This window comes from Alosa sapidissima, chromosome 14, assembly GCF_018492685.1.
Source record: "Alosa sapidissima isolate fAloSap1 chromosome 14, fAloSap1.pri, whole genome shotgun sequence".
NCBI classification, from domain to species: Eukaryota; Metazoa; Chordata; class Actinopteri; order Clupeiformes; family Clupeidae; genus Alosa; species Alosa sapidissima.
In genome coordinates this window covers 2717818-2740411 of record NC_055970.1, presented here as the reverse complement: position 1 = coordinate 2740411, position 22594 = coordinate 2717818, and the positions used below count along the sequence as shown (strand labels likewise).

The window sequence follows — 22594 nt, the reverse complement described above, 5'->3', positions numbered from 1 at the left end:
CGTGAGCAATGGGCTCGGGGAGAAGCATGCTCAGGGTCTCAGGTTGCACAGGATGTCTCTGATTTGTGCGTGTGTGTGTGTGTGCATGAGTGTGAGTGTGTGTGTGTGTGTGTGTGTGTCTGTGTTTGTGTTTGTGTTTGTGTGTGTGTGTGTGTGTGTGTGTGTGTGTGTGTGTGTGTTGAGTTTATGTGTGAGTGAGAGAGAATGTCTTTTTAGTTTGTTTTTATAAAAAGATGTAGGCTACAGTGTGTATGTATATGTGTATGCTTGTAGGATGCAGTGGCCTGAAAAGTTGTGGGTTCGATTCCCCACTCCCACTGCTGTTGTTCCCTTGAGCAAGGTACTTAACCCTGAACTGCTCCAGGGAGACTGACCCTGCTGTTAAATGACATACGTAAGTCACGTTGGATAAAAATGTCTGCCAAATAAATAAATAAATAAATTATTGTGTGTGTGTGAGAAAGAGAGCATGTGTACATGTTTGTGTAATCACAACATAATGTACCGTACTGTTTGCATATGGCTCTGTGTGTAGGCATACACTGCACTATATGTGCACTGAAGCGTGTGCACTGGTCCTTGAGTATAAACTGTTGAACATAAACATAAACATATTTCTGCCTCTGTGCTCTGTGTGTGTGCGTGTGTGTGTGTGTGTGTGTGTGTGTGTGTGTGTGTGTGTTACGCCTTGTTTTTCTCTCTGCTCCTCTGCAGGTGATTGCTGTGTGTGTGTTGGCTCAGGGGGCTGGCTTTCTCTCACCACTCTCAGGCACACTGAGCGAATGCTTCTGTGACGTGCCTACGTCGGCACCCCCTCTCCTTTGTTATTCCTTATTTGTTGCTTTAGCTACTTTTGCCTTTGTCCCACATCAAATAGTTTGTAAACATTTCCAATGTCAATGGTTTGGTGGTTGGTATGTCACTTTTGTTATCTTAGGGTAGTTGGCAGAGGTGGGACAAAGTCACTGTTTGGCAAGTCACAAGTAAGTTTCAAGTCTTAACGCTGAAGTCCAAGTCAAGTCCCAAGTCAAGACAGAGATGTCCCAAGCAAGTCCAAGTCAAGTATTACCAAGGCCAAGTCGAGTCCAAGTCCAAGTCCTTATTTTTTTCGAGTCCTAAACAAGTCACTGTCATATTTCCGCATATTCATATGTCATCAATCATGCTTTCTATATATCATTTTTATCAATATATCATACTTAACATATTGAAGTGTTTTAAAACACTTATAATCACAAGCCCAAAGACAAACAAACTAGGCTATCCTTTGTTCTCTTACTGAGGAAAGGTAAGAGTGAATACAGGGTTTTTGATTGTAATGAGTTCACTAACTGGTAATACTATGTCCCGACTGTCATGCTAATGAAGCAACTTTAAAGGAACACGCTGACTTTTTGGGACTTTAGCTCATTCACCGTATTTCCCAGAGTTCGATAAGTCGATATATACCTTTCTCATCTCTGTGTGTGTAGTTAGGCTACTCGGTCTGACGCACCCACCGCTAGCCTAGCTTATCACAAGTGCCTCGAAGTGGCCGGCTTCATTAGCCTACACCTCCAAACAAAAGAATTCCAACATTTCCAATTTACATGCTGTGATTTGTATAGTTGTATAAGTCATTTGACATTGTTATTTGTACAATGTGTACAAATAATGTGTACACTCACTCACTAAAATGTTTGGCTTTGTGTGCTCATTCAATTAAGGTAGAATTGAATAAAGACTTCTGGTGAGTTTTTTGGAAAGAATCATTAACCCTTTGATACCTTGAATTTGTCATTGTATCTACAGTATACATCCATCCATACATACATAGATTTTTGTTTATTTTTCAGGACAGTCTGGGATTTGTACCCATCTTGCATAGCTATGTCTCTTATGTCACCAGGAAGCATGTCAGTAGAATTAACTTTTCATATTTAGGTGGGATAGATTGGAATCTTGAAATATGTGGGACATTCTATGGCTCATCAATTTACGAGATATATGTACTGAGTGAGACAAATAGTTTATTTATTAAGCTAATTTCTTTATTCACTTGAGTAGCCTATTGTCACTGAACCATTGGACCAAGAATGTGCATGCTGAGACCAACTTTTTATTTTCTTTTTTTATAGGGACAGCAAGTACATTATTTTGGGTCGCTATTACATTATGATGGTTGGCAGCTCATTGTTTGCAGCAGTCCTGTATCTTTAGAAAAAAATGTATGTGTAGCATACTCGCTCAAATTGATAACACTCATTGATAATAAACTAATTTTCATTCATTGTTGACATGGTCCATGGAGGCTCAGACAGGTGTCTGATGAACGCGCCGCTAAAAAGCACAAACGAGTGTGAAAGTTGCGGCCGTGATGACAGAGAAAGTGCAGGCAGCCACGAGAGTGATTGGTCGTGTAAAATGAACGTTGCTGATGTCTGGGTTACACAAAGCTACAACGACACAATCATTATGTTTTCTTAATGACCGACAGTTTAGTTTATAAATAAAAACACACTGTTAAAGTGCCATAAGTAGGCTGGTTTACTAAATGACAGACAGTTGAATTTCTGAATAAAAAGCATTTTGATGCAGTTTTGACATCTTAAACGTGTAACCCCCACATAAGCGCACACGCATAATGTGGTTGCAGGGAGGGGATGTTCTATTTTGGAATTTTACCCAGATACAACAAACACTATTTTTTGATTGGATGTTGGTGGCTATTTTTTTATTATTATTTGGCCGATGAGTGGTGCACTAGTTCTGAACTCTGCGGCGAGAAATCCTCTGGTATCCTTGCGCCTCTAATAATTATGCAGTTACCTTGACATAGTAGCCTAATATTTCTGCGTGAGAAATGCAAGGTGTGGCATGTGAGCGTGTGAACTTGTTGAATTGCGTGTGTCTCAAGCCCATTACGTGAGACTTGAGAACCCTGGCGGGGGCACTTACGTTCAGTTTTGAAGACCAATACTCTGCATAGCCATTTTGAATGACAAAACAGCTTTGGGGTGTGTAAGTATAAGTATATATACTCTTTTGATCCCGTGAGGGAAATTATATCTCTGCGTTTATCCCAATCCGTGAATTGGTGAAACACACTCAGCACACAGTGAGATGAAGCACACACTAATCCCGGTGCAGTGAGCTGCCTGCAACAACAGCGGCGCTCGGGGAGCAGTGAGGGGTTAGGTGCCTTGCTCAAGGGCACTTCAGCCGTGCCTACTGGTCGGGGGTTCGAACCGGCAACCCTCCGGTTACAAGTCCGAAGTGCTAACCAGTAGGCCACGGCTGCCCCTAATAACAGCTTAGAATGGCTTAGAATGCAGTGCAGCCAGCAACACATTTGGGGACATTAAGCACATGGCTCCAGGCATCCCAAAGTGCTTGGAGGAGAATGCACTGTAGACCTAGTTCTTGACTTTGACCCTGTTTGGCAGTTTCATGTCATGCCTCTGGAAGTCATGAAAATCGTGACTCGAGTCCAAGTCATGTGAATCGAGTCCACACCTCTGGTAGTTGGTGTCACTTTTGTTATCTTAGCGTTGTAGAAAGAGTCTTTTTGTTCTCCAACAGGAGTAGAAAAATTCCACCTCTAAAGTTAAGAAATCCAATTTAAGAAATCTATTTGAGTGCATTACTTTTATTAATTATTTTTATTTTGCACTACATCGTTTCTATGGCTTCATATGTTATGTTGATCCATTTAATATAATTTAAGGTCTCGTTTTTTTGTGTGAGTGTGTGCTTTTGTGCTACAACAGGTGTCTGTCAGATTAAGGGACGTGTCCCCCCCCCTCCCCCAACTGCCACCCCCAGTGGCATGGCTGTGGAGCTTCCTTGCGAGAGACAGATTGAAAGCAGTGAGTGGCGGCCTTTCTGATGGCAGCCCACAAAAGAGATTTCAAAGCAGCACCTCTCAGCTGGAGCTGTCTGCCAATCTGGCCGTACCCTGTTTTCATTTCCACTCGCACTTTAGCACTCTTTTCTTCCTCCTCCTCCTCCTCTTCTCCCTGATAGCACTCTTTTCTTCCTCCTCCTCCTCCTCTTCTCCCTGATAGCACTCTTTTCTTCCTCCTCCTCCTCCTCTTCTCCCTGATAGCACTCTTTTCTTCCTCCTCCTCCTCTTCTCCCTGATAGCACTCTTTTCTTTCTTTTTTTTCTCTGTTTCTCTAACATGACCCCGCACACTCTCCACAGCTGGTCATGATGACCAGCCTGGGGTCAGATCCGCTACACACACACACACACACTCTCACACACACATACACACACACACACACACACACACACACACACACACACACACACACACACACACTCACACACACTCACACACACACACTCACACACACACTCACACACACACACACACACACACACACACACACACACACACCTTCACACACTTTCCCCGTCACTAAAACTCTGTCACCCGCTGATATCACAGCACCTCCGTCATGCAAGCTCTCCCCACTGTCCCTATTAAATGTGTTGCACATCTCTTCCTGCTCCCTTTATTTATTTCATTTGACTTTCACGGCTTAGCGGGTAGCACCGGATCATCTGTTTTTGAAGTCTCTCTTTCTTCTCTCTCTCTCTCTCTCCACCTCATGTGAGAGACTGGAAGAGGAGGAAGAGGAAGAGGAGGAGGAGGATGGTGTTCAGGAGACAGCCATGCTGCTTGGCCTGAGCCATAGCTCTGCATCAACAGGATTTGGGGCTTCTCTCCCTGTGCCAGTTACTGCACCAGTGAAAGAGAGAGAGAGAGAGAGAGAGAGAGAGAGAGAAAGCTGCAATCATCCCTTCACATGCAGGACACTAAACATCTGAACTGGACATCAGTGACCTTTCAGGTCAAATGGACTCATAATAATATCAAATAATAATAATAATAATAATAATAATAATAATATGGACTCATAATAATACCAAAATGGGACACAGAAATGCACCATTCACCAGCATCTAAATTGTTTTGGAATATGTCATGTGCGTGTGTGTGCGTGTGTGTGCGCGCGTGTGCGTTTGTGTGCATTGGCGCCGGCAGCCGTAATCCTGTACGCACTGTGCTCACATTTTTTCACGGCTTTATTTGTAAAATGATTCAATATTACAACAATAAATATAGCTTGTGTAATGTCTTGATTGAAACATGCTTCGAACACAAATGATAGCCTATGCTTGGGGCAAGGAGAGCGGTCTTGCCCTGATTCTTAGCATAAGGATAGCCTACATTAGAAAACTGCCTGATGATTATTGTAAACTTTGTTATGACATGATAAACTATTCTGCCGCTTAAAAACGCAACCATTTATTCATATAAATCATTCAAGCGTAGTGCTCGTCATGAAAATAAAGAAAACAGCAGCTTATATATTTTTTAATGATTTCACACAGACTCTTCAACAAGCACAGCCTCCACTCTGTCAAGGTGTCCATCTGAAGCGATCTTGCACTGATGTCACAGAGCGACCGAAGTTAACCAGCTAAGCCCCCTCAGCATTCAGTCAGTCTGCTGCCATGGAATCCCCAGCCTACAAGTGTTCCCACCCACCTGTCTGTGTGTATGTGTGTGTGTGTGTGTGTGTGTGTGTGTGTGCTTGGGTGATCTCAGGTGATATGGAACAGGTATTCAGCCTTAGGCTCTGTTTATCCTGGTGCTGTACATAAACAATAGATGGTGCAAACCCGGACATGTTACAGTGAAGGAGACTGTATGCTGTAAGGATGTGGAGTTATTAGCGGTTAGTCTCCGTCCGTACTACATGCCAAGGGAGTTCTCGCACGCAATTTCTGTCTGTGTTTACGTTCCACCTCGAGCTCTCCCGGATACAGCGTGTGACGTCATCCACTCCACAATCACAAGGCTTCAAACCCAACACACTGAAGCCTTTTTTGTGATCTCTGGCGACTTCAATCACATAACACTGGATTCCACACTCACAAACTTCTACCAGTTTGTTGACTGCCCTACAAGGAAAAACAGGACAATAGACCTCATGTATGCAAATGTGAGGGATGCATACAGTGCAAACCCCCTTCCCCCACTGGGAAAGTCAGACCACAACCTCATTCATCTCCAGCCAATTACAAGCCCAAAGTACAGAGGCTACCAGTTGCCACACGCACCTTCAGAAAGTGGACACCTGAAGCGGATGAGGCTCTGAAAGACTGCTTCGAGTGCACTGACTGGAGTGTGTTACAGAATGGAGAGGACTTAGAGGAGGTCACACAGTACACAACTGACTACCTGAACTTCTATATGGACATTGTTGTTCCCACCAGAACTGTACGCTGCTTTCCCAACAACAAGCCTTGGATAACCAGCAATGTCTAGACCCTTCTTAACAGGAAAAAGATGGCGTTCAAAGAGGGGGACATGGCAGAGCTGAGGCGCGTGCAAGGGGAACTCAAAGCTGAAGGAGGCTAAGGAGGACTGCAGAGTGGGCAGCTGTGGCCTACTGGTTAGCGGTTCGGACTTGTAACCGGAGGGTTGCCGCTTCGAACCCCGACCAGTAGGCACGGCTGAAGTGCCCTTGAGCAAGGCACCTAACCCCTCACTGCTCCCCGAGCGCCGCTGTTGTTGCAGGCAGCTCACTGCGCCGGGATTAGTGTGTGCTTCACCTCACTGTGTGCTGAGTGTGTTTCACTAATTCACAGATTGGGATAAATGCAGAGACCAAATTTCCCTCACAGGATCAAAAGAGTATATATACTTATACAGAAGGAAGGTGGAACAGAAGTTGCAGGAAAACAACATGAAGGAGGCATGGGACGGCATGAAGATTATCACTGGCCTGAAGAAGAGCAGCAGCTCTGTGGAGGGGGACCTGGACAGGGCGAACCAGCTGAACCACTTCTACAACAGGTTTGACTGCCCTGCTCCAGCTCCAATGGCTGTGGTCAGTCCCCCGACTCTGGCAGCCTTGACAGGGACATCAAGGAGGTGGTCATCACTTATTTCTATATTTATAATAGCTTATTGACTACAGACCTGTCACTCTTACATCACATGTTATGAAGACAATGGAGCGGCTGGTCTTAGGTATGCTCAGACCCCAGGTACACCATGCACTAGATCCGTTACAATTTGCATACCAGGAGAAAGTGGGCGTGGACGATGCCATCACTTATCTTCTACACAGGACACATTCTCACCTAGACAAGGGGAAACGTGCTGTGAGAATCATGTTCTTTGATTTCTCAAGTGCTTTTAACACCATCCAACCCCTCAGATTGGGAGACAAACTCTTGCAGATGGGTGTTGATGCTCACCTGGTAACCTGAATTACAGATTACCTGACCGAGCAACCACAGTTCGTCAGACTGAAGAACTTTCTCTCTGACACTGTGATCAGCAGCACCGGAGCGCCACAGGGAACTGTGCTCTCTCCAGTCCTGTTCACCCTGTACACATCTGACTTCTGCTACAACACCGAGTCATGCCACATGCAGAAGTTTTCTGATGATACTGCAATTGTGGGGTGTATCAGGAACGGGCAGGAGGATGAGTACAGGAGCCTGGTGGAGGACTTTGTGCAATGGTGCAAACTCAATCATCTTCAACTCAACACTTCAAAGACCAAGGAGATGGTGGTGGATTTCCGCAGGTCTAAGCCCACTCTGCTACCAGTCCCCATTGATGGGGTCAATGTGGAGGTGGTAAGCACCTACAAGTATCTGGGTCTCCACCTGGACAATAAACTGGACTGGTCAGCCAACACTGACGCACTCTACAAGAAAGGGCAGAGCAGGCTGTACTTCCTGAGGAGGCTGCGGTCCTTCAATGTGTGCAGCAAGCTCCTCAGGATGTTCTACCAGTCTGTTGTTGCCAGCGTCCTCTTATATGCAGTGGTATGCTGGGGAGGAAGCACAAAGAAGAAGGATGCGGGGCGAATTGACAGGCTGGTAAGGAAAGCTGGCTCTGTAGTGGGAGCTGAACTGGAGTGCATCACTTCAATATCTGACAAAAGGACCCTGAACAAACTGATCAACATCTTGGACAATGAGTGTCACCCACTCCACAGCACTATTGTTAAGCAGAAGAGCCTGATCGGCTGCCTTGCACAACAGACAGACTGAGGAAGTCATTTGTCCCCAGGGCCATTGAACTGTTCAATGCTTCACTTAAGGGAAGAGGAGAGATAGACTTCTCTGCATAGTCTGTCTGCCTCTTCACCCCCTCCATGTTTGGATACTGTCTGTCCACTAGCCACTTTTTACCACTGTCTTTCTGCCTCACTGTTTGCGTGCTATATTAGCACATATGCATAACCCCTCCCTCCATGCCACAGCCAAACTGTGGCCACACCTTTTCTTAATATAGTTATATATATAGATATATAGACTTTATTCTTGCACTGTTGCACTGTTGGACTTACTCATTTGCACTATCACCATGACACTCATTCACACAGAGCACCTTACCTTACCTTACTATGCACAGAGAATCACAGGCTCAGTCCCTGCCTCAGTCATTGCAAGCGCCTCTTGATTGATTAATCACCCACTATGTGGATACTGTTTTTAGAATTGATTTAGATTAAGTGTTGTATTTTAGTATATTTAGTATATTCTTTATCTTCTACTGTCCTTATTGCTTAGTTGTGTTTTTTATATTATATACTTTTAATTACTTTTTCTGCTGTTAGTGAATGTGTGTGTATTGTCTGTATGCTACTGAGACCTTGAATTTCCCCTGGGGATCAATAAAGTATCTATCTATCTATCTATCTATCTATCTATCTTGTAACCAGGAATGAGGCCTCCCTTGGCCACAGGTCCACACACACACACACACACACATTTCCACAGCCCTGCCTGGGCGAAACACTCTGGGGTGCAGGGCCTCCACACTCTGGGTCATCAGCCCAATTTAATTACATTATGTGGAAGCCAAATTAGACTCTGCAAACAGAGCTGGCTTAAAGGATCACTGGACCTCTTGTATGCGAAAGATCAAATTTCTACCTTCTAGCTGGAAATAATATGTCATTTTCTGGGGGGTGGGGGTCGGGGACTACTTTCCTGTTGAGAGCTGATGAGACAGGGGAGCTTGCTACAGGGGACATCTACAAAGATCCCGACAGGGGTGACATGTTTTTTTACAATAAGCTCCATGCACTTAAACTCCTCTTCAACCGGCTGGTTTTCCACACTTATGGTGTGTTTAATCGAATAGATTGACACTGTGTATGGGCTCGGAGGAGCAGTAGTAACGTCACCGACTGACCCGAGTTCGATTCCGTGAACCCACCGCTGCAAGTCTTTACCGCTTTGAAGTGTCTGCTAAATAGAAATTTAACTTTAAGTTTAACCTTACGTTGCTGCTGCTATTCCATGCATCTGACCACTGCTCAGCGATTCCTTGTTATCTTGACTCATGAGTAGCATGACAGGAAGTTTGAGGTGAAACTCTCCACAGTGGGCCACCAGGATGCCGTTTTTCGGCAGGATCAGGCAAGCGGCTTTGATTACGCTGGCGCTCGTAGTGTATGACATGTCATTCTACACATCATTAAGACGCGTCAAGGACAGTTTTTGTATTTGAAGTCAAACATACACACACACACAAACACAAACAAGCACACACCTATACACACATAGTGCGTGGAAGCAAAAGCAGAAACTGGGTGGATCACATGCTGTAGCTAAGTCTGTGCTGCCTCACACACACACCATGATTAGCAGGAGGGAAAGGGGATGAAGAGATGGATTAGTTCTTTGCAATTATGGACGGTAACGCAGGAACAATGTACGGCCAGGGTCTAGTCTGAATTTGCCACTGGGTCAATGGTTCTGCATCTACCTCTTGGTTGACACATACAAATACACACACACACACAGATACACACACAGATACACACACACACACACACACACACACACACACACACACACACACACACACACACACACACACACACACACACACACACACACACTCTCCATCTCTCTCTCACACACAAATGTACACACACACACTCATATATAATAGGACAGGACAGGACAACTTCATTCTAACCCTCCCCTCTAAATGACATGATCGTCATCCAAGTAAGCATACGAACAGCAATACAGACAGTAGTGTAGAGAGCATGCTCTGAAGACTTGGGTCACACAGACCAAAGCACCCAAAAATTTGGGGCGCGGACTCAACATGGCCCCCCTGGCGGTCACTGCAGTCCATAAGTTTCTGTCTGTATACAACCAGCAGAGGCACAACAACAGGTCAAAGTTTGTGCCCTCAATTTACTGCAGCTGCTGCAACTCCATTCATCGGAATCTGCCGCCTCTGGGATATTCCTACCGCCACACCACTCCACAAAACCAGTCTTTTGAGGAGAGATCATGAAAAAATGGTGGGCTGTGAAAAGAAAATGCGGCTTCATACACTACTACTGCGAGGACTTATCTCAGCACAGGGGGAACCGGGCACTTTGCTGAGGCCAAACAAATCGGATGAACACTGGAGTGAAGGAAATAGAAACAGACATCCACTTAACTCCACACTATAGCTTTATGGGACAGATAGGAGGAAAATAAGATATCACTGAGAGAGAATGGAAAGCTTCAGCAAGCAAGACACAAAACAAACAACCAACCAAGCAAACAACAACAACAACAACACAAACCTAGTGCACAATGATTTGATGCAGCAAACTTTTGCCATCTTGTTTCATTTCCAAGACTATAAAGACATCAGCTGAAGTCTTAAGGGACTTTTGCTAGCATACTGAACTGTGTTTTAAAATATCTACACTAATGTAAAAGAACAGCATTGACAGATTTACTACAGATAAATGACGAACAAATCAGTTATTGAGATTGTAACACTTTACAAACAGAAGCAACAACAATGCAAACATGCATTACGCTGTGCAGCACTGCATGAAGTTGAATGAGCCTGCTGCTTTGTATGTACTTTTGCTTCTTGGTCGGTTTTCGACCAAGACAGGGTGACGCTGGCAAGGCTCAGGTAGGGAACTCATTGGTTAATGCCAAATGAACTAAAAGAAATCTATTCAATTCAAACAGTAGCCCTAGTCTAAGACCAAAGAGGTGGTGGTAGACTTCCGGAGGATGGGGACCGACCATGCCCCTATCTACATCAACGGGGACACTGTGGAGAGGGTCAAGGACTTTAAATTCCTGGGGACATACATTTCACAGGACCTCACATGGGCAACCAACATCACAGCTCTTGTGAAAAAGGCACAACAGCGGCTATATTTTCTTAGGTCGCTCAACAAAATCAACCTCCCCCAGAAACTTCTATTGGGTCATTCCACGTCAGTTCAACCAGGGCCCACGCACTTAGGTCTCAAAAAATTCTGAAAAAATTACCAGGTGTACCTATGTTACCCAGGAGACACACTGTAAAATTACTCTTATGTAAGATCAATACTTTCCAAGATACAGCCAGTTTTACAGGGGGAGGGGGGTGTCGATTTTGTTCGGCCTCTTTTTTTTGTCAAAGTTCACAAGCCCACATCGCAAGAACTAAACCATGTAGGGGGCTCAAATTTTGCATGCTGGTACATAAATAGCAATAGTATGTAGCAAAATTGTCACGTTTGGTCTGGATAATCCTGCATTTTGCCCATGTTCAGGGTGGAAAGTGAAAAAGAAAGATTTGCATAAGACAAGTCAAATTGGTGTTTTTAAAAAGAAAAGATCATGGAGAATAAAGAAAAAAATATAAAAAAAATCTTTTTATATTCCCACAAGGTGTTTAGGTGCTCTGAAAATGAGAACCAAAATGATTTTTTAGACTTGTAAGGTCTGCTGTTCAGACCCTGAAGGAATTTATTTTCTGTTCATTGTTTTTTGTGAGAGTGTTTCTACTTATCTCAGTAAGGAAAATAAATCAAGAGCCTATGTTGAGTACAAATATGTCTTCTGAAGGCTTAAACAGAGCCCAGCCAAAAACTCCAATAAAATTTGTATCAACTTTGAGGGACAGCTATGACCATGCAGGATTATCCAGACCAAATGTGACGATATTGCTACATACTATTCCTATTTATGTACCAGCATGCAAAATTTGAGCCTCCTACATGGTTTAGTTCTTGCGCTGTGGGCTTGTGAACTTTGACAAAAAAAAGAGGCCGAACAAAATCGACACCCCCCTCCCCCTGTGAAACTGGCTGTATCTTGGAAAGTATTGATCTTACATGAGAGTCATTTTACAGTGTGTCTCCTGGGTAACATAGGTACACCTGGTAATGTTTTCAGAATTGTTTGAGACCTAAGTGCGTGGGCCCTGGTTGAACTGACGTGGAGTGACCCTACTATCCTTTTACAACTGCTCTATCCAAAGCATCATCTCACATGACATTCTGCTGTGGTTTAGCAGCTGCACCACTGCTAATAGAAAAGCTCTGGACAGAGTAAGGAAATCTGCACAAAATATAATTCAAACACAGCTGTCATCACTCACAGACATATATCACACCAGATGCCTGCAACATACAAAAAACATAATCAAGGACTTCACCCATCCAGGCCATGATCTGGTCACCCTTTTGCCATCTGGAAGGCGCTACAGTTCCCTCCAGTGTCGCACCTCTAGACTCTCTAAGAGTTTTTACCCAAGTGCCATTAAACACCTGAACAATTGATGGCACTGCACCCTTTGGACTGTCTTTTTTAGCTACTTATTTATTTATTACTGTGCATATATTGTCTTGCTGTCTTTTGTCTTAGGTGTAGTTCATGTTCCATGTTTCATGTGTTTTGTTATGTGTCACCACTAGGGGAAGTGCAATTGAATCTCGTTGTCACTATGTGCAATGACAATGAAGGCATTCTAATTCTAATTCTAATTCTAGTCCAGCCTCCATGGAATTTTCCCGGAAACTACTTTCTCAGACTGCTTGTGTGCCTTTGAAAATGTTCTCGATGAACTGAAGGTAAACAAAAAACTTCTTTCTCTGCATTTGTGCAGTCACTTTCTTTGACCTTTCACATGTTAATGTTTTTTTTTGGAATGTGTGAACATTCCAAATTGTTCAATTTACATAGAAAATCTTTGTCCGAATTCACAAGTAATTAATCCGTTCAGAGATATTTGCCTTTATTTTGCACACTCCTCAGGTCAATATCCTGGAGCTTTCAGAAAGAGTCACTCACATAAACACACATTCCCTACTCTTTGAAACACACAGACACAACACACACACACACACACATTAGCTACTCTAAAAAAAAACCTCAAACCGTAAATATCCTTCATTATCTAGCCAGGCCCATCACGCACTCGCATTTTCCCATTGAGCCCCTGTGATCTGGCTCTGCCCATGTTATCAAGGAACCGACGTATCATTTCCCCCCGTTACCATAGCATCAGGGGCATATCCGTGGAAATGTAGGTATAATGGACAGGACCTGGACCCTGCATCTCCACCGTGCCACAGGGGTAATAGTGGGTTTGGCAGGTCAGAGCCGGCACAAGCGTTGTCAGGGTGGAATCGCATCCCTGAGAGCACTGAGGCAATCAGTTCAATATTAGTGCGCGGGGAGAGCCCTCTCTGTGTAAGTGGCTCTTATTGATGGAGAAGCAGACGCCGCTGTCTGTGAGTGTCGCTGATACTGATGACAGCGCCCAACAGATGACACATGATAGACTCGATCTCAGTGGCTCTCCACTAGCTCACATTCTCTCTCTCTCTCACTCTCTCTCTTTCTCCTTTACGTCAGGTCTGTAAACACGTTTTTGAACCTGCAGGAATACTTTGGCAAACTGATCAGGGAACTGTTTGAGGTGGAATTTAGTTAGTTTGATTAGACTGATGAGTATTGGTAAATAGGAGTGTGTGACAGACTACAGCACCAATATAATAGGGTTGCCTTATACAACTCATGGAAATACAGGAAAACAGATCAAATGCGATCAACAGTCATCCTATCCAGACAGGGGATAGCTTGCCAAAGAGGATGCATGGGGAGCTCCAAGGACTTGAGCTAGGCTCAGCAATGTTATTTGAGAGCATGTACTCCACCTCTTGTTTTAATACTACATGCTTTTTTGGATTGACTTGGCATGGGTGCTGCTTAATTGGAGTGGCCATACCAACATCAATGTTGTGTTCTAACACTGTGGTTATCGTTGGAACATCTCCAAGCTCAGGAAAATCATGAACTAAAGTTATAATATCAACTTTCTCAGAATCAGACGGATGAGGCAGTTGATATTCAAGATCGGCCAACATCTCAGAATCTTATCACCTCAGCTAGAGTTGCCAGGCAGTTAAACATCTCCGGAATTCTACTTCAACTACGGTAATGCCCTTGTCACAGATCTAGCAGTGATTTTCTCAGAGGGATTGCCTCTGGAAAACAAGTTGCGGAGCAAATAATAGTAAGTAAATGCTGATAAGTTAGGTTTGCCACCAACCTGACACACATGGCACAACCTATAATACTTGGCAACATCGTGTTTTAAGCCCAGCCAAAAGAAATACTGAAGAATTCGATTTTAGGTCTTTGTAACACCTAAATGACCAGCAAGACCATTGTGTGCAACGCTAAGAATTTTTATTCTGTTTCCGGATGGAACCACAATTTGATACATGGTGCTCCACTCCTTATTATGGTGAGGCCTCCACATCAACATGGCATGGCATGGGGTTTGCAATGACTGTTTGGCTTAAGGCTTCTAAGCTATCACTTAAGTCAACATCACAGGTTGTTTATTTTGTTTACACTTATTAGCCCATTATTGATAATTATATTTTATAGAGATCATAGCTTATTAATTTAAAGTTAAACATGTTTCAAATTAGGCTACTATTATAATTTAAAGTTTATTTATTTAGCCTTTACCTCAGATTACATTATATTACATTACGATATAATTTGGAAGTGTATTTTCTGCTCTTTCAATGCGTTGTCTCAGTTTGTTTATATTGAGATATTCAAGCAGTTAAGCATCATGGATTTCGTGTTCTAGTTTGTGCTCACTTGTCTTTGAATAGAAGACTGTTAACAATTGTTTCCCCTCAGTTTGTTTTCTCTCCTCCTCCTGTCTTTTCATTTCATTTTTGGTGGCCTGATTTATCTTTCTTGGAGAAAGACACTTGTACAGCAGCACAGTTTGCGGTCCACCACTAGCAGATGCCAGGGTCGGACTGGGAGCAAAATTCGGCCCTGGCAATTTTCTCCTGGACCGGCCCACCACTGGACCGACGACCCCCCCCCCCCCCCAACACACACACAGACACACACACAAAAAAAACCTGATTCCCCCCATAAATAACAAACACACAGTTAACAAACATTTAGATTTGGACCTATAGCCTAATCACAATAACACAGGGGTCCGGGGGTGTCTCTCCGTTTTATACTCCTGGGAACCAAGAAAAAAAGTGTCCAACAATTTCTTTTTTTTGTGATTTCCTTTCTATTTAGGATTAAAAAAAACATCTTACAATTTTTATTTTTTTACATTTATTTGTATAACATTTCACTTCCTTGAGTTGACAATAGCGTTTTACTTATGGACTGGGCACTGGTCATAGACTGCCGCAATGGTAGCTGTTATCAACTAATTTTAGCTTCATGGCATGAACTTAGCTTGGCTAGGGAGTGCTAGCATTGTCCAAATGGGCATAAAACCTGCTAGGCTAGCGAGTGCATTAAACCTGTATGACATTTAATTTTTGCCATTGTTCCAAAAAATAAACTGAAGCCATTTGATCCTCAACTCTGGGTTCTTGGGCAACATGCATTGTTGAAGTTCTATTTGTGCATAGCGCACAAGCCCGTTGACGTTAAACTATCCTTGCATACGAAACCTGTCACTGAGCTAGATGAATTCTGTGGGCGTGGTCTCAACTGGATGAGCTCATGAATAATAATGAGCTCATTAAATTCCACGTCAGACTGAGGAGCTTTTGTAATTGGCCTGATTTCTTCGCTTATTTCTTTTCAGTGGCTAGGGTTGAAAGAGGAGGTAGCAGTTCATTTTCACATTCACGACATAACACAAACACATATGGACCTAACATATTTAAAAAAATACAAGTAAAAACGGTTTTGTGCGGCAGGGCACCTTTAAAGGATCATCAGTTTAGTTTTGACAATTATGTAATGAGACCCACCATAGATTTGGACAATGATGTAATGAGACCCACCCATTTTTTTTTTTTTTTTTTTTTGGGGGGGGGGTTAATTATCAGAGGTGGAAAACTCAATTAGACAGGGTTCCCAATCTTTCCTCAATGTCAAATTCAAGGACTTTCTAGGTCCTTGTCCCTCAGTTCGTGATACAATTGTTAGCATTTGCTGATGGAGGGAGGGAGGGTGTTTGGAGGTAAGAAAGAAGAGATTCAAGGGGCGAAAACATTTTGAAAATACTGGCTAAAATACTGTTTTCATGCAGTTTCAGATAGAAAAATATCATATTGTTTGAATATTAGAAAACACAATTCAACTACACTTAGTCCATCATGCACCAATCAGTAGCCTGCATGCTGATTCCACACAGTACTACCATTGAGGATATAATGTCAGGGAACTAACTGAGACTTTTTGCCTTGTTACTCTATTCAACGCATCAGTAAAATCGGTAACACTTTATAATAACTACACACAATTCATCATTTATTAAGCCTTTGTTACTTATTAGTTAATGGTTTGTTCATCATTAATAATTTCTTGTTCATACATAATTTATCATCAGTAAAGCATTTGTTCACACAATTATAAATGGTTTGTTCATAGTAAATAAGCCTATCCAAAAAATATGTTTATACATTATTGTTAATACTTAATAAATGATGCAATAATATGTTTTTGATGAAGTAATATTTCCATTATTTAACAGTTGTTACATACACATGCACTAATGATTAGTTAGGGTGAGGATACATATTTTATAAACCACTTCCTAATACTATAATTAATAATTAACTCAGGAGTTACAAGTGGTTAGTTAATAATATTTTGTGAGCTCATCTAAAGTGAGGATGTTTTATGCCTTGCAACACATTTACAAATGAGTTATAAAGTTTACTCTTGCATTTATTCATTTAGCCGAAACTTTCACCCAAAGCGACTTACACATGTCAATGAAATTAAAGGGCAAGGCCACATTGGTGGACGCCGGGGCTTGAACCCCCAACTTAATGGGTTACTGCATATCCATCACCTATCCACTAAACGACCTCTGCCCAGTGGTATTACAACAGTCAATTCAAAAATATAATATAGATATGCATGTTTACTAGGAACAAACCATTTTTAACTGTGTGTAAACATGATTTACAGATGAGATTAATGTAGGAATAATGCTTTACAAACAAAGAATACAGCATTTAATAATAGTTTACAGATGTTTAATAAATGCTTAACAGTGTGTAGTAGAAGAAAACAGAAACTCTTGCATAGTTATAGGGGTTTCTGTCTGGGCCAAGGTATTGTAGTGAATAAGGAGCTGGACTAACATGCAGTATTCTGAAAAGTTGGGGGTTTGATTCCCGGCTTTCACTGTTATGTCAATGGCCTTCATTTTAATTGACATGTGTACATCGCTTGTCTGCTAAATGAATGACTGTGAATGTAATCTTTACAACTCATTTGAAAATGTGTTGCAAGGCATAGAAAGTCCTCACTTTAGATAAGCTCACAAAATATCATTAACTAACCACTCCTGAGTTAATCATGAATTATAGTATTAGGAAGTTGTTTATAAAATATGTATCCTCACCCTAACTAATCATTAGTGCATGTGTATGTAACAAATGTTAAATAATGGAAATATTACTTCATCAACAAAATATTATTGCATAATTTATTAAGTATTAACAATAATTCATAAACATATTTTAGATATAGGCTTATTTACTATGAACAATCCATTTATAACTGTGTGTACAAATACTTTATTTATGAGAATTAACATAGGAACAATGTTTTACAAATGATGAACAAAGCATTTTGTAATAGTTTGCAACTGGTTTATATTAAAGAAAATGATTTCATTTATAAGTGGTTGTTTCATTACTTATTAAGTATAAATCATGTACTTACAAACATATTTTTTGGATAGGCTTATTTACTATGAACAAACCATTTATAATTGTGTGAACAAATGCTTTACTGATGATAAATTATGTATGAACAGGAAATTACTAATGATGAACAAACCATTAACTAATAAGGCTTAATAAATGATGAATTGTGTCTAGTTATTATAAAGTGTTACTGTAAAATCTATAGGGGGGTAAACAATTTTGATCTTAACTACAAATTATCGGCTACATTTATTTAGGTTTGGTACAACTGAAGCACTCCTCTTCAGCTGCTTGTTGACAGCAATGTTTTCATTTCTCTCCTCTGAGATGGGCGAGTCAGTGACGTGCCAAGGGGAGCTCGGCCGGGGCTGGTTTTAACCCCCTTAGTTCACATGCCTGCTTCCCATGTCCAAAGATACATATTTTGAGTCTGTGTTATTCTCAACCCAGGTCACATGGGCTACAACTGCTACACGAGCTACAACTACCTCCAAGCGTGACGACAGCACACACTCCCCTCCCACTCACCTGGTCCCAGCTGGACCATCTCGGAGAGGTCCTCCAAGTGGATGAAAAGCACCAGGCCCCCCGTGCCGAACAGCAGTAGAAACCAGAAGCAGCAGGGCAGACAAGAGATCAGCGAGCGCATCCTCCGCCGGGCCCGTAGGAACATCTCCGTCCAGCACATGTTGTTGATCTCCCAGCCACACTTCACCTGCTTGCCTGCATAGGGGAGAGAGGGAAGGCTCTTAGTGGATGAGCATGATCACACACTGCTAGTCAACCTCATATGATAGATTTTACAGATGAGTGTGCATATACAAGTGTACATTCTACCTATTCATACATCTATATAGCATCTATACACACACATCTATACACACACACACACACACACACACACACTCACACACACACACACACACACACAGTGATCTATCTCTAACGTAAGCTGTATCTGAGGCATCACTACATCAGACATCTCTCTATGCGGATCAAACTGAGGGGCCTCTCATCTCCCGACATGGCTCTGAGATGAGACCTGACAGGCTCTTCATGGTGCCTTTCCTCGTCACACCGCAAATGAACACAGAAAGCTCAGGTCTACAAGGAAAGCACTCCTTAAAATGGGGAGTGAGAGGCAGACAGTTTAGCCCTTGCCAGATGTAATAACATTTCCAAACTGTTTTATACAATGACATGGTACGGTTTGTTCCATTGTGTACTTTATGGTAAATTCTTATTCCAAAAGCTACAGCACTTCCCCCAATGCTAGGCATCCTCTGCGAAATAAAAACTTTTTTGTAGAATACAAAATACAGTACATATAATATACTGATAGATATATGATGGCAATATCATCCAACAGCAAAAACATTTCCCAGTCATCATATTAGGGGCAGACTAGGAAATTCAGATTTGAAAAATATCTCTTACAAATACATACAAATACTAAATATTTATTTTATGGGAGGGAACAGGCTTTTCGTTCAATGTCTGTAAATAATAAAATGACAAAAATACAGATAAATGTACTCTGGGAGCAAAAATAACCTCCAGACTTTGGCTTTTCAAGAAACCTCTACGTGTAGGGAGTAATAGGGGTGAGATGAGCCACATTTAGACATGTGTACTTTTTGACAAATCGTATAAATCGCCTCACATCAAATTTATTTATCTCAGTTAAAAAAAGTTCTATTAGATTATGTGGATGAATTAGTAAGGTATAAAGACATTAGCTTTGTGTTACTAGATTTAGTTCATCTTATCCCCCCCTTTTACATCAGGGTAAATGTGTTTCATAATGTGTTACATGAGGGTATATGTATGTCATATTAGGCATAGCACAATTATTCACTTAAATCAGGAGAAATGGCAAAGCATCTTCAGGTTTCAGAGCTGCACACAAATGAGTGGTCAGATACTGTATATTCCATTAACACCAATAACATTAAAATAATGGGGAGATGTAATGTAAATTTAATATCATTTAATGTAAAGTATACTTTACAGTAAGCTAGTAATAGCTATTAATGGTTTAATGGTGGCTCAACTTCCTCCTTACCAATGCAACTTGAGCCAGAAGATCATTTTTTGTCGTTGTCATTATCAATTTGAGTTTAGAACACTGCTAGGGTTTCAGTTGGTGGTACACGCCAAATCTTTTCTTGTATGCATTTTTTCCCTGTCTCATATTCCCTTAGCTATAGGTCATCTTAAGGTAAAAAAAACAAGCTCATCCTGTCAAAATCCCCCCTATATACAAGCACAACATATTTGTTATTGCTAGAACAGCAACTCTGGCTCATATTTTCAATGTACAGAGAGAGCAGATCTTATGACATAGTTTCATTGGGAAGTAGCCACTGAGTTTTTGGTTGGAGACTAATTTGATGAATCAGATTTCAGCTCTGTAGCATGAAGGGCCATTCAATAAGACAATTATAACTTTAGATTAAAATTTGATGGACAGTTAGAATTGGGCCATGTCAAATCACAGTCATTCTGCAACCAATTGTCCTTATTTATGAAAAGACATGACCTTTGTCTGTAAGTAATCTGCAAAGTCAGTGAAACTTTGAACGAGTGAGAGGGAGATGAAATTGAAAAGGCAGAGATAACAGAACCTGAAGCGAACCTGTCATATTGTTACACTCGAGTGACGCAACAGACTAGCAGCAAGTGCCAGATAAAATGAGACTGAATGAGGTAATTTGCAAATATGGAAGACTCATTTATACAAAAAAAAAAAAAAAATAGGTACAGATTATGTATCTGATTATGTGAGGTGAAAACATATAACATACTTAGGTTTCTCATTAGATTAATGAGAAATAAAAGCTAAATCTATTGCCTTTACAGTGTTCCTCACTGTACAGTATATAGCCATGCATTAGTCTCACCCTGTATCACAAGAGGCTGAACCGTCCTCATTGCATATGCCAATCGCTTCAACAAGACTTAAGACTTTTAATTCAATCATGAGAAAAATAAAAGTACTGGTGAACCTGGTTTTGTCGGTTAAAGTTTTTTTCTTTGCTGTTTCTTGTTGCCAAGGGAGGGTGCCCGGTGATATCCCTTAAGCAATTCTCTATATTCAGCTCTAAAATCACCCAAAAACCATAAAAACGCCAATTTCATTACCCTTTTGGAAGGACAGCATGATATGTAAACCATTTTTTATTTTTCTTGCAGCAGTATGCTACATTGTGACCAACTTATAAGTGTTAGATCCAACCTTTTTATTTTACCATCCCCTCGGGACATGTCTGAAGTTGGAAAAAATGAAAAGAAAAGTCATCTGAGGGAGTCAAAATGGTCAACTTTATCACCCTTCTGCAAGGACAACATGGGGTGTAAACCCAATTTTTTTTTGGTGGTGACAATTTTACGTCCCCCTGTAGACAACTTAAAAGCATTAGATCTGTCTATTCTGTTTTATCATCCCCTTAGAACGTGTCTGAAAGTAAAAAAAATAAATAAAAAAAATAACCAACTTCACAAGCTTGAATTGCCAGGTGTGTCAAGTGCTACAGGACTTAAAATTCAAAACGATACAGATAATATACTGAGGGAGAACATTAGGACATGTATGACTCCATATAACCATAAAATTTGACCGCATGACCTTGAGTATCTAGCTGATGTTCATTCTCACTGACAATATTAAAACCACTTTTGCTTTGTTACGGTTGATTCCACTGTTGCAATGCGATGCTACTTGTTGCTCCTCCAACTGACTAGTAACTGACTGACACTGATTTACTTCATTTTAAATCCCATGAACATTAAGTTTATAGTATATAGGCCTACTGAGGATAGACATTCAAGCAAACAAAGTTGTAATAGGGAATATTGTGCACTTAGCATAGAGGGCAGCGTCTCTCAGGCAGAAAACCAGTCTTATTATTTGGCTGAAAAGTATTGAAAAGCCTTGAAAAGTATTTACTACGGCAAGGTAAAATATCTGAGACAAAATAGACAAAGACAAAACTTGAAGCCTTGACAAACCACATGAATAGGTCAGGCCTCAGCATTCTCTTATTCACTTCCATTATACTGTATGTCAAGGAACAAAACTTCTCAACACACTTCTTCTCAAAGCATAACATAAGACACAATCCTGCATCAAATTCTACTGTTCTCTTAGCATAACTGTCTTGATAAAAACCCATGTATTCTGGCAAAAGGCTCATGGGAACACCATGAAACAGCGACACCAAAACTTGCCATATGATCATTTGCTTGCCTGGTTCAGTACTTAGCTGCACTTACACATGATGCTGTCAGATAAATTCATTGAGGAGGTAGAATTTAAATTGTTTTATTGATATTGGAATAGTGTTTGTATGAACTTACATTTTCAGAAAACTTGTGATACGAAACAAAATGATCTCAACATAAGTAATCAACTAAAGAAGTTGCCACCTAAAGATGTTGCCTGTAGAGGTCTATGTTAGGCCTAACATGCTATTTAGACTACTATTTTGGGTAGGGCTGTCAATCGATTAAATTGACAGCCCTACCCGAAATCGAATTAATTACATACTCTGTGATTAATTAATCTAAATTAATCGCATATATAATTT

General features: G+C 41.3%; 1 protein-coding gene across 3 annotated transcripts in view; it reads right to left on the bottom strand.

Annotated features, from left to right (window-relative positions):
* The window catches only part of LOC121681419 (carbohydrate sulfotransferase 8-like), a 231310-nt gene that overhangs the window by 144648 nt on the left and 64068 nt on the right, over window positions 1-22594 (bottom strand). For all 3 annotated transcript variants that reach the window (XM_042061156.1, XM_042061155.1, XM_042061154.1), the window contains exon 2: window positions 18534-18728. In XM_042061156.1, coding sequence (XP_041917090.1) covers window positions 18534-18693 — 160 coding nt within the window. In that variant the 5' untranslated portion in view covers window positions 18694-18728. The remainder of the gene's footprint in view (window positions 1-18533; window positions 18729-22594) is intronic.